We start from the raw sequence: 13377 nt of genomic DNA, 5'->3' as shown, positions 1-13377 counted from the left end.
TCTTTAATTGATGGCAGGTGTGTACCCAAGAAGACTGAATGTTGTAATTAAATTAAAATATATTCCACAAAGTATTATTTTAAGGGAGTGCACACTTATGCAACCAGCTTATTGTACGTTTTTTATTTTTATGTTTCCTCCTAAAAGATTTGTTTGTTTTTCAATTGAATTGTACAAGTTATAGGGCACATTAAAGGTGGGAAAAGTTTTGAAATTATTTATTGTGGTCTCATTTTTTTATATCACAAAAAAACTGGCATTTTAACAGGGGGTGTGTAAACTTTTTATATCCACTGTGGTATCCAAAATAAAAGTTTAGGTCAGCTAAATATTGAACACGGTGCGGTTAGTAATCCCTACAAATGTGTTTTGGCGGCTCCATTTTGAATAAACCAAAGATAACAGCCACATAACTGACACTTCAGGCTGTTGATAGTGCAGCCACACACGTGTTAATAGGGGAGCACAGATGGTCCCTATGGTGATGTAAGTGCCCACATCACCACCCAAGGGGAGTGATTAGGACCTCATACAAAGTAGCTCTCATTGCTGGAATGCTGTCGAGCACCAAGTTGCTTATTATTTGCCTGGATGATGTCCTTTCTGGATGTTTCTCACTACATGAGATTTGCAAAGAGTTCTCCACATGCTTAGGAAACGAATGGGCTTGAGTTGTATTGGAGGTGGCCCAGGAGACAGCAGTCCGAGGAGGGAAAGGACTGGGGCGAGAACTGAGATAACGAAAACTTAACAGAGCACAGTTGGCTGATAATGGACTTTTCAAAGTTGCAAGAGGTTTAAATGGTGCTTTATGTCAGGCAAGCAACCAGTAATTAATATCCCATTAAAATACATTTAACAGGTGTTACATTTTGAAATTACTTGAAATAGAAAAGTTTGAGTGTTATGAAGAAATCAAAGATTAGTGAAAATGAAGTAACACAAACATTATGGCAGTAAGTCACCACCATCATCTTCTACATAAAATTGAGTCCATGGTTTAAGACTCACTGTTTCAGTATCGAACCTGTCGTGTGGCATTTGTAAAGCTTACACTTGTTTCTCCAGCCCCCAAGAAGGTGAATGCTTTCTAAAAACTTTTTTGTTGAATGAAATTAATTTCTTAATAGAGCATCTGTCTGCTTGCTTTTGCATGATTTTGTCAGTCCAGCATAGAACCCATAAATCACAACATGTTTCCATTTTGATCCCAAACAAGAAGTTTAAAACCTTGGACAGCATAAGAAAACAACTTTTCTCCTCGGATGTATTGATTTTCCCTAATGAACTTCCACATGCCCCTGTGTGGTTTTGATTATGCTGATACCATGGCTAGGAGAGCAGACTGACATATATGTCTTCAGTGGCTTCTTTGGCTGAGACACTTTCTTCCTGTAAGTAAGACCATTAAAATCCATCCTGGATGCCCTTTTCAGAGAGGGAGTACTGTTCACCCTTCCTTCTCAGAATTTGATGCAGGACCATTTGAAGTGGAAATGGGCCCTGTTGGGACTAACACAAGTTTCTTTTAGTCCCATCCATGTTGTCTTCATGGCCTCGCCAACATCTGAAGAATTAGTTCTTTCCATGTGGACTGAATGAGAAGAGTGCAAACATCACACTGTTGTACTTCATGTTTTTTTTTTTTGTATTATTTTTTTTTTTTTGTAGCTAGCAAAGAAATAATGTTTGGATTTGTTAACAGCAATTTGGACTTTCAGGAGATCCAGGTTAGAGATGTCTACAATTTGATGTGAGGTGGTAGTACTTATAACAAATCTAGATAAGTCTGTGCAGTTGCCCATGGACCTGAAAACTTTGATAGGTGCTAACCCCTGGTATGGAGGGAGTGCTTTCATTGCATTGAAACCTTGTGTCAATGACTACACAGATATGAACATGCTGAATCCAACTCCCACACAAGTACGGCAAGGTGCCAGGCCCAAATAGTGATAAATCCAAGAGAATACGCCAGCCAGAACTCTTAAAGGATCTCTCCAAAAAAAAAAAAAAACATAAAATAAAAAGAAAGTCTTGATTTATTGTCACATCAGGTAGAAAACACAAATCCAAACACCAAATGGTGTGTAAAGCATACCGGTTTCAGCAAACAGCCTTCATCAGTGCTAATAAAATCTATCAAGCCTTCCCATATAAATACTAATCCCAGTCAGCCCCTCTGTACCTAAAACTCAGTTGTACCTAATTATTCACTAATTACAAACAGATTTTCTTAAAAAGACACCAAACTTTGCAAGAAACTTGCTTTTACATCAAAAAGCAGAATTGACTCTCATACCCTTACTTGAATAATAATAAATTTAAATGCAAATATTGTTCCAGACCTTACTATTAGTACATCTTTTATATCAGTCAGCTCTTACAATATTTCTATTTTTAGATGGATACAAGGTCTAACCCACATAAATGCTGTTCCAACAAAATAGGGCATTTTTAAGTTAGTAAAAATATTCATAGTTGTTCATTAATACCTGGAGGAAAAAAGGGTACCTAACCTGATTATCCACTTACGTTCCTTATAATTCAAAAGGGAATGTAATGCATCCTGAGACCTGTTTTTATATAAAATCCTATCAATAATAATAAATGAAAACCTAGCAGTAGGGTGTTTCAGACAATGTTTATGCAGCACATTTGTATACCTAGCACATCTGATATCACTTAAATGTTATGATATCCTTAACTTAAAGGGACATGAAGTCTGCCCCACATAAAATGCAGAACATGAACATTTAGCCATGTAGAAAACCCAATCTGAACTACAATTGCCATAAATTAAAATATCAAAAACCTTTGAACAATTGGGAGATGAAAAGGGACTTATTCTACCAAAACCAGCAAGGAATCTAGACTATGCAAGCAAGTCCTTGACATGATCACAGAAGCCAGAAGGCCCAGCAGCAGAAAATCTTAAGCTGGAAAATGGAAAAGATTCTGCCCCTGGAGCCAGTCCAAGGGGGCAGACATACATTGCCCTCCATTCCTCTAATTCTAGATTATCTTGCTGAGCTTCTTAATAAGGGTCTCTCCTTCTCCTGCATAAAGACCCATGCCTCTGCCATCTCAGCACACTTTGATACAGAACAGCCATTGTTCTCCCACCCTCTTATCAAACAATTCCTTAGAGGAGCCTCTAATATCAGGCCTCCCAGAAGACAGCCCACCCCAGCTTGGGACCTAAACTATGTTTTAGAAAAGCTTACTCTGCCTCCCTTCGAGCCTGCAACATCCTCAGAACTAAAGTACCTCTCTTGGAAGACTGTGTTTCTCCTGGCTATTACTTCAGCCAGGAGAGTGTCAAAGCTTCAAGCCTTAATGGCCATCAAGCCATTTATCATCTTCCATGCAGATAGGGTCTCCCTGAGAATCAGTCCCTCCTTCGTGCCGAAGGTGGTTTCGAATGGTACTCTCAACCAGACCATCCACCTGCCCACCTTCTTCCCTAACCCTCAGAACAAGGGGGAAAGGATACTGCATTCTTTGGATGTACACAGGCAACTCAGATTTTATCTGGATCATACAAAGACATTCAGGAAAGCTGACCAGCTCTTGGTCAGCTTTAAAACAGGGGCACAGGAGAAACCATTATCCAAACGGACCAATTCCAAATGAATAGCACACTGCATCCAATTTTGCTACTCCTTGCATGGAAAACAACTCCCTAGGACCATCAGAACCCATTTCAGTAGGGCAACCTCTACTCCCACAGCATTCTGTAGAGGGGTACCCACCAAGTACATCCTGGAAGCTGCCACATGGACTTCAGTCCACACCTTCACCAAACATTACCATCTGAACCTATTCTCAAAACTAGGGCTGAGTTTGCCTCTGCAATTCTGCAGCGCATGCTCACCCAATCTTAAGTTTCTATCAACCTTCCACCCTTCTCCTCAGCTTTGGGAATCTCCCCAGTGGTTAGAACTGCAGCAGTGAAACACGAAGAACACATATTACAGTTGTGTACACTTACCATAAATGTAGATGTTCAAGTGTGTTCACTACTGCAATCATGCTTACCCTCCCGCCTTCTTCCTGATATCTGCTTTCCTTAGAGAGAGACATATTTCTCTGAGGGTCTCTGACCCCAGGACTACTACTAATTATTAAAATTGGACTTCTTTGGTTGGTTAAGGCAAGAAAAACTGAGGTAATGGTGTCGCCTGCTCTCCTTTATAGCTCAGATGACCTAATGTCACCTAGGAAGTGACAGCAGCTGATGCACAAAAGCCTGACTCTGGTATTCGAACCAACTGAAGGCTTACCACAGCATGGATAACCCACTGGTTAGGACTGCATCAGTGAACACACTCGAACATCTACATTTATGGTAAGTGTACACAACTGTACTGTCCTTCTCTCACCAGGAGCAAAACAGAAGCAAGAATCCCAAGATGATTCCTAAGGAGTGAATTGTATGCATTGCTAGGTATGTCAGTATGTCGTAAACAGAGAGTAAATGAAGGTTTAATAGTCTAAGGTGAGGGCCTTCTTAGTTTGAATTTCTAGTACTCACTAGTGTGAGCAGACAGGATGAGACTAGAAAGAACTTCTAAAGTCAAATTTACAGATGGCTAGGTCACAGAGTTTAATTGCACAACAGTGAAAGTTTTTTGTTTTTTTTTTGTTTTAATCACACAGTGTGGACTCCACTATTATTACAGAGTGCTGTAGTTTGGCTTTCCTGTGCACCAGAATATTAACTAAAATGTTGGATGTGGTGAAGAAAAATCTTTTAAATGAAAGTGCTCCGTGTAATCCTATGCCTGGCTGCCTGACCACTGATGGGTGCAATGATTGCAGTCCCTCAGATTGTCCATAAGCTAGAGAAATTATCCTTTATCCTATCTCCAAGGCTTGCATTTATTATTGCAGGGTGGACACTGTATTTTCTATCATTACTGTATGGAGAGAGGGGCCAGGTGATCCTGAAATTGTACCCCGTTTGGTGATATAACAGGAGATTCTTCACCTTGTGGGATTGATGGCCCCACAGTATTCATGGTACCATTTGCATGCTTGAGGATGTTATGCTGTGGCAGACTATGAGTTGCCAGTGAATGCAGAGTTACTCCCTCTTCATAGATCACCTAGTGTCAGACCCTATTTGCTGTATGTTGGAGTAATGAACAATCACTAATGTCTATCAGATGGACCCCTTTTCTGCAGCCAAACCCATCATCGAATCTCACAACTGATGTTCTGCTGCTGGTTTGATGAGCTCATCTCATCTGTCCACATTTCAAGGGCAGTGGTTACCCCTGTAGTGGTGCTCTACATCAGCCACTTGTAGTTTAAAAACGTAATTTTGGACAGTTCTCTTGACTCTAAAATTCTTTAAGGAAAAGTTATTATAGAGGCATCTTCTAACCAGTGTGGTGTGGTGTGTGTGTCTGTCTGTGTGTGTGTGTGTGTGTGTGTGTGTGTGTTGGGAGGGGGTATATGCTGATACATGGCTAGCAGTGGGTCTTTGGTGGAGATTTCCATGTGTCAGCTGTCCGCATACCAGCGGAAGTGAAAATGCAGCATAGGTACCACACTGATGACGTGGAACTTCTTTTTCCACCTGACATAGTACATCTGCTGAGTAGAAGAGTTTCTGACAACTTCAATCATTTCTGAAATCAGGCCACAATGATATGTCATTTTCAGTCAGTTTAAAGCTGATCCTGATGTATTCCAGACACCTGTTTCATTTATACCTCCATTATGTTATGGCCACAATGCACATATCTTGTATTTCTGCCTTTCACAATCATTTGGGAAAGAAGAGTATGATCAAGCAATCCCTTCAAGTTCTGCATCTCCACCATCCTTTGGAGAATTCCACTTCTGTATGGGATCTGAACTTCGATCCCATTCATTATTCATGCCTACTAGGTTCATTTATTGAAAAAGTTTTTCTGTAAGCCATCTCCTTTACTTGCTGGATGTTGGAGAACAGTCCCATCTGGCATTTTACAAGGATAGGATGCCCCTTGGATATAACCCACATTTTCTTCCAAAAGTGGTTTTCACGTCATTCTTGAGTTCGTCTATTCATCACCCTCTCTTCTTTGCAGTAGCATACATCCTAGATGTGTACCTCTGACTCAGATTCTACCTGAAGTTGGGTACATGAATCAAGGAACACTGATCAGCTGTTCATCTCCGATCTTAATGTAATAATTTACTGTTCTAGTAATCTCTCCTTGAAAATCTGCCATTATGGTAAGTGCTTTATGCAACTGTACTTTATTCACTCTATAGAGTTTCCCAGGCTGAACCTGACAAAAGTCCATGGTGATCATTGTTTGTTGGTTACTAAAGAGAAATTAAGTAAAAAAATAAGGTACATTTAATTTAAATAGACACACCATACACACACAAATAATACACACACACGCACCCAGATGCAAGCATACATACATATGTACACATGCAAGTGATATACACAGGACTGTACTGTGATGCTGAGTTTACAGACACGCATTACTAGGGATTTCTGACTGTTGGAGATCTAGCTAAAAACTGACATCTGTGTCCTAAATTCCAAACATCAGACAGTTGAACAGTTTGTCTTTTCAGAAAGTAGTGAAAGCCCCACTAGACTTGTATTAATGCAGCTGCTTTTAAGGGGTCTATATCAGAAGAGCAAAAGTTCACAAGAACGAACGCTCTAACATCGAAAAAGCACAAACTTGATATTGTGGGGGGGGTGCAACCCCCCCTCCCCACAACCCCCGCTAAATATATATTCCAACTCTGAGGTCGCACTACAGTGAAGAAAGGGCAAATATTCCTATCCTCACTGTACTGTGACCCCAGAAATAGCATTTCGATGTCCGTCATTTTTAATCGGAAGAGCGTTCGTTCTTGTGAACTTTTGCTCTTCTGATATAGACCCGCTTTTAAGATCAGGGTTGAGCATATCCTATTTGCCTACACCATTGAGATTTTAAATGTTTCCGTACAACTTTTGCTGTGGTACTGTGCTATACACTTAAGCCTAATACTGATGTAAAACATGTTCTACTGTATTACATCTAGAACAAAGCTCATTTTAGTATAATTTGCCCTTCTGACCTATTTCTTTATAAAAAAATTACTTCTTTAAGCTAATTCCTTGTCATATCTTCATCCAAATATATGTAAAGTTGTCTGATAGTTAATAGGCTGGTTCACTACATTTTTACAATGGTAAAACTATTTGTGCTACAGCTTTAAGCATTGTTAATTGTTAGTGTGATTGCTTTCAACCTAGTGGCACTATTATTTTTGAAGTTGTTATTGTTTTTACCTTTTGACTTGAGTTGTGACCGAAAAAAAGGTCTTCTATGTATATAATAAACCATAATTTGTATGCATACTTTTATGTGAGTGCCTTGCCCAACTCTACATTTTCTAGATTGTGTACTGTGAAATCAAATAGTGAAACTTGAAAATTATCCAGGAATCTGCCCTTTGACGTGTATATATTAAATGTCTACGTCAGTAATCTTAAAGGAACAGTCAGATTTGTTTAGCACTGTCAGTGATGGTGTTTTTAGCAAGGCTTATGTGTTTCACAGATTTCTTCTGCTGCAGCTGTAGTAGATATGCGTCACTCTACTCAGGACATTGATATTTTCCTTTTCTTCATCAGAAAATCTCCAAGCTTGGTTTAGAGAAATTTCAAAGCAGATCTCTTCTTTGAACTACGAAGACTCAACAGCAGCAGGGAGGAAAACCGTTCAGCTAATACAAGCCCTGGAAGAAGTAAGAAAATGTAGTATTTCTTTCATCAGTTACAATTAAAGTATGCATACTCTTAAACGGAAGTGTACTCCACCACAGGGTACTGTGTATGTACACAGCCTATTAAAAGGGATTATTTTGTGATCTGCTGGATATTGAATCTTCGGCCACCATAAAGCAGCCATTCATTCAGTTGTTAATTTAAGGTACTGAATATGCTTACTGTCACAAATGTATTATCCCTTTTCTTTTCTCTGACAATAACTAGTTAAATCTTCCCAAGTTGGCTGTCTTTGTTAATTTAGAGTGATAGTGTAATATTGTAGCTATTATGTGAAACTTAAAAGGCAGTCTAAAGTCATGTAACAGTAAGCTCTTATCCAATTGAAAAACGATACTAGATGCTATGCTGATATTCTTTAAATCTTTATTAAATCATTATAATTTAAACTGTAACATGATTATATACATAGAAAAGAAAACAAACCATAATAATAGATGTCCTTGTATTCCTCTGTTGCAGTATTCATTACATGGGGGAGTTCCCCGCCGTAGGCCAGTATACAAAAGACTTTTACTACTGTAGGGTGCATGGTACATCGCACCTAGGCTGCAATCGGATGTCAGCCATAAAAGTGACGTATGTACGCACCATACTCAGAACTTCTCTGCCACCAGATGCAAATGCCAGATTCCAGTGTACAGTCTGACTCTGAGTTATTTGTGATTCTTTAGTTTTCAGATAAGTGCCCTGTTGGGAAATTTTTTCACTAATTTGCTACTGTCTTTGGTTAAGGTTCATATTATCCAAGAGGGGCAATTGCCAGTGTTTACGACAAATTCCACACAAGGATAGCCACCTCCAGTGCCTGTTCTGCCTAGGCCCAAAACATGACACACTAAAAAGGCTCTGTTTGTCAGGCATTTGTTCCAAAGACCTTAAGGATTTGATTATCCTCTTTAGCTGTCTACCTAGAGAACCAGTGCTTAAACCTGCTATTAAAAAGCACTCTATAGTGATCCTTAGGGCCTGAGAGCGAGTCATGTTTGAAGTAGAAGGCTAAAAAGCAAAGGCCTGAACCTTCTGCTGTGCCTCTGGATACCAACGTCTCTCTTAAGGTGGAGGAGAGCCCAGAGGTACGACCGGTTCACAGTTAAGATCCACAGGCTGAGCCTGATGTCCAGGCCACCTTGGATCTGACTATAAGCAAGTCTCCAGAGGCCAAGCAGATATCCATTTTGTCTCTCCAAGGGGAGCCATGGCTCATGATAATGGAAGGCCCTAAGGGGATTCCCGAAATACTTGTAAGCAAAGAGGTAAATTCCTATCTGATAGAAAGTAGGCCTATGTTGGGGCCTCCTACTCTGCATAGGGCAGACTTTCATGGAAAAAGGAAACTGAAAACCAAACATTTATCTCAGCCAAAAGAAACTGCTAGTGACTGGCAACAATTCACTCAGGGCGTTTTTAATGCCCTTATGCCCCTTAGGCCTCCCCCAGGGTTTACAGCTCCATCTCCCAGTACGGCTTCTCCACTTAAAAGGACTACAGCAGAGGATTCTCAAAGGAAGAGGCATCCTCAGGGGAGGAATCTCTGGACTACTACTTACAGATCCCTTCCCCCCTGGATTATGCCTCCCCAGAAGAGGAATCCAATGGAACAGATTTGCCTATGGAAGACCTTTCCTTTGGAAAGACTCTAACTAAAATAAGAGACTGTTTTAAATGGGACAGCACCCACGTAAATGAAGTATAAAAAAGATGCTATGAGCTATTACAGGTGGAATCACCTAGCCCATCTGCTATTTCTCCTGTCTTGCCTGCCTTTCTTGATGCATTTGCCTTAGCTTTCCAGACACCAGATTCCCATCCACCTGCTCCCAGGAAGTCAGAAAACTTCTATAAGGTCCCTGAAGACTGCAAGTTCCTCTTCAGATGCCTTTCTATAGACCCTTCTTTTATTTCTGTGGCTTCTGACAAGCCATCAAGATTACTGCCCTTTACTACCTTCAGATAAGGTTAGCAGGATCCTTGATAGACTAGGCAAAAAGGTGAACACTTCTGCCACTCTAGCATTTAGGGCCATAAGTTACCAAACTCACATGACCAAATTCACTTTAGAGCTTATGTCCCACCTTTCACAGGTAATTGCAGACTTACTTGGTTCAGAGAATAAAACCTTGGCTGCTTCCTTGCTTGTTGCATCTTCCCAAGTAGCACAACACTCCATAAAATGCAGCTGTGATACGCAGAACCTCCACCAGAGCAGCTGCATCTGGATCAGTTTTAAGAAGATTCTCTTGGCTAAAGCTCCATCCCTTACCTGAGGGCATAAAAGCCAAACTTCTGAATGCTCCTTTGGACAACTCTGCTTTGTTTGGTCCTGCAGCTGCCAGCTTTTTGAAGTCATTGCAGAAAAAGAGTAAGGAATTGCATGAATTGAAACACATTTTTGTTTCTCCAGTACCCAAGTTCCAAAGAAACTACCCTGTAAAACCTGTGTTTGCACGTAGGCATTCACGTCACCCACAACCCAGAACAAAAAAGAGTGACAGGAGACCACAACAGCCTAAAGCCCCTCTGGCATCTTTGCCACCTAAGTGGCCCTTTTTCTGACAAACAGTCATGTCTTTGACTGTTACCCCCCCTCTCGCCCACATCCCACTCTCCCATAACCTTCCCCTGTCAGTACCAGCCTGGGAAAGCAGAAGCTAACCCAAGACTCCAGGGTCCTGTCGGTTGTTCAAAAGGGATACTTTATGGTATGGGACCAACAACCCTCCTTCAAGGACATCCCTCAATCTCCCAGGAAGCAACTTCCTTTTTTTCCCAGAGGTTCTGTTAGAATTGATGAACCAAGGGACCATCCAGACCGTCCTCAAAAAAAAAAAAAAAACAAATAGGAAAAGGATTTTATTCCAGGTTGGTCCTAGTGCCCAGAAAGGAAGGTCCCTGGAGACCCATCCTCCACCTATCTCATCTCAATATCTTTTTAAGGGTACCCTCCTTCCACATGCTGACCCTCCTGACTTTGTTCCCCTTTATTCTGCCTCAAGCCTTCATGATTACCCTGGATATCAAGGATACATATCTACACACCCCCTACGCTTATCTTTGTCATCATGACATTTTCAGTTGTGTGCCTTGTCCTTTGGGCTTTCTACTGAACCTGCTAGCTACCTCCACACAGGAGATGGAATGAAATATCGCCCTTACCATCTATCTTCTACAAAGTGTGTGGTTCACCATAAACTTAAAGAAAGCAGTTCTCACTCCCTCAGAGTATTAGATTTTCCAGGGGTGTAGGATACAAACAGATCTTATGAAGATCTCTGTACCCCCACAAAAGGTACAGCATCTCACCCTGTACTTCAGAAATCTTCTGCTGCTTCACCACATTACAACCATAGAATTCTTCAGGGTCTTGGGCCTCATGGCATTCACCAATCCCATGCTCCCCTTAACCAAACTCCACATGAGAAAATGACAATTGTGTCTAAAGTCAGTTTGTATGCAACATCAGCACCCCTTAGAATTCTCCATTCCTCCCATCCCCTGTCTGAAGGGAGAACCTCAGTGGTGGAAACATCCAGTGTCGCTCAACCCAGGACTCCCCTTACACCCCCTCATGCTTGTCAAAAGAGCTTCACAGATGCTTCAAACATAGGCTGGGGAGCAACCTTTGGCCACCTGAAAGCACAAAGGATCTGGTCTCCCTCTCAACTGAAGGAACACATTGATGTAAGGGAGATGAGGGCACTGGTATTGGCTATGCATACCTTCCATCCCCTCTTCCAACCAGGACCTCTAAAGCTGTTCACAGACAGTATGACAGTCCTCTGGTATGTGAACAAATGGGGGAGGGGGGCAAATCCTACCTATTGTGCAGGCTAGCTCTTCAGGCTTGGGAGCTGGCAATAAAATTCCAATTGACCCTTCAGGCAGTCTACATCCCTTCTTCACAGAATTGTGTGTCAAATTACCTGAGCAGGTCCCAAACATGATCCTGTGAATGGATGCTTCAAAGGGATGTGTTTCTGGACATTGTCCACTAGTGGAGTATTCCTCAAACGGATCTATTTGCCTCACCCATGAACAGACAACTTCCACAGTTTTGTGCCAGAAAGTTTCATCCTCTGGTCTGGAAAGTGGACGCCCATTCTTTCTTTTGGAAGGAGATGTTTCTATATACATTTCCTCCCCTTCCCCTCATTCCAAAAGTCCTGTCCAAAATTCAGCAGGACAAACCAAAAATCTTGTAGGTGACTCCCTTCTGGCCAAGACAGCATTGTTTCCATCTCCTTCTGTATTAAACCAAGGGCAATCACCACAGGTTACTTCACAGAGTGGCCCTTCTCACACAAAACAAAGAGACCCTAATCCATCCCCACCTGTTGACTCTCCAGTTGACACTGTGGGTGATAGGGTACTAATTACTTTCAGACATTTAATCTCTGAGGATGTGCTTACAGTCCTGCAGGAGACCAGGAACCCAAATACCTGAAAATCTTATTTAGCCAAATGGAAGAGGTTTTCAATCCTGTATGAAACGAAACTAGGACTCCATTTACAGTGGAAATTCCCCCTGGTTTTGTCTTATTTGTGTGAAGTGCTCAACGCTGACTTGTCTTACTCTTCACTGAAAGCCCATATGTCAGTCATGTCTGCCTCTGTATCCCCCTTAGCTAGCAGATTTGAAGTTAAACAATTTCTTACAAGGCATCCTGCACATTAGACCTTAGTCCGTATCTTCACCAGACACTACAAATTATCTCTAAATCTAGAGTGTGGTTTGCCAAGACCGTACTGCATGGCATCCTGGAAAGCTCCTCGGCTACACCTTCCTCCCTTGCTTCATGAGCTTTGGTATTCTCCATCATGTAATTATTACTGCAGTAGATGAGTAGAAGGACATAGAATAGTTGTGTAAAATCTTACCATAATTATAGATGTCCTTCTCTTCTCTGTTGCAGTATTCCTATTCCCGCCTTCCTCCTGGCCTTGCTTCTTCTTGGATGATTCTTACCCTACTTCCTTAAGCTGGCATTCCTCCTGGAGCAGTCAGTTCTGAGGATGCTGCGTGCGTACATCAGTTTTATGGCCAACATCCATTCGCAGCCTATGTGAGATGTACCACTCCCTATAGCAGTAAAGTCTTTTGTATACTGGCTAACATTAGGTTGCCTATGGCAGGGCATGCCCTCATGTAATGAATACTGCAACAGATTAACATATTTATATGTGTTCTCACTAATTTTATGACAAACAAGATAGGTACTTATTTTCCATGCTTAATAAAATATTGGTTCAGTTTATATGCTTGTATTTTCTTAGGACCGCATGTTATACAGGAATATAGTTACCAATGCAAGCAGATCTATATTATTTTATTGAAAAAAATAGCATTTAATTTGATTTTATTGTTTGAAATGTTATATTTCATATTGCCAAACTTTACACAAATTCTTGAGTTTGTGTGATGTCCATCGTGCATACAGCTGCAGTCATAACAGATGGGTTATCCTGCCGTCGGGCGGGTCCTCGGTCGGCCGAATTCCAAAGTCTAGGTCCGGCGTCGGTTGTCGTCGCTTCTTCCCTGTCGTCAGTGCAGCAGGGGTACAAAAGAGGCAGCCGACGCCATT

General features: G+C 41.2%; 1 protein-coding gene across 1 annotated transcript in view; it reads left to right on the top strand.

The window, feature by feature from the left end:
* Positions 1-13377, top strand: part of WASHC5 (WASH complex subunit 5) — a 1015994-nt gene that overhangs the window by 394414 nt on the left and 608203 nt on the right. Inside the window, exon 11 of the mRNA XM_044066602.1 lies at positions 7643-7755. Coding sequence (XP_043922537.1) covers positions 7643-7755 — 113 coding nt within the window. The remainder of the gene's footprint in view (positions 1-7642; positions 7756-13377) is intronic.

The sequence above is a fragment of the Protopterus annectens genome, chromosome 3.part1 (assembly GCF_019279795.1).
Source record: "Protopterus annectens isolate FY-2018-M chromosome 3.part1, PAN1.0, whole genome shotgun sequence".
NCBI classification, from domain to species: Eukaryota; Metazoa; Chordata; order Ceratodontiformes; family Protopteridae; genus Protopterus; species Protopterus annectens.
Note: the sequence above shows the minus strand (reverse complement) of the source record. Positions and strands in the feature narration are given on the sequence as shown.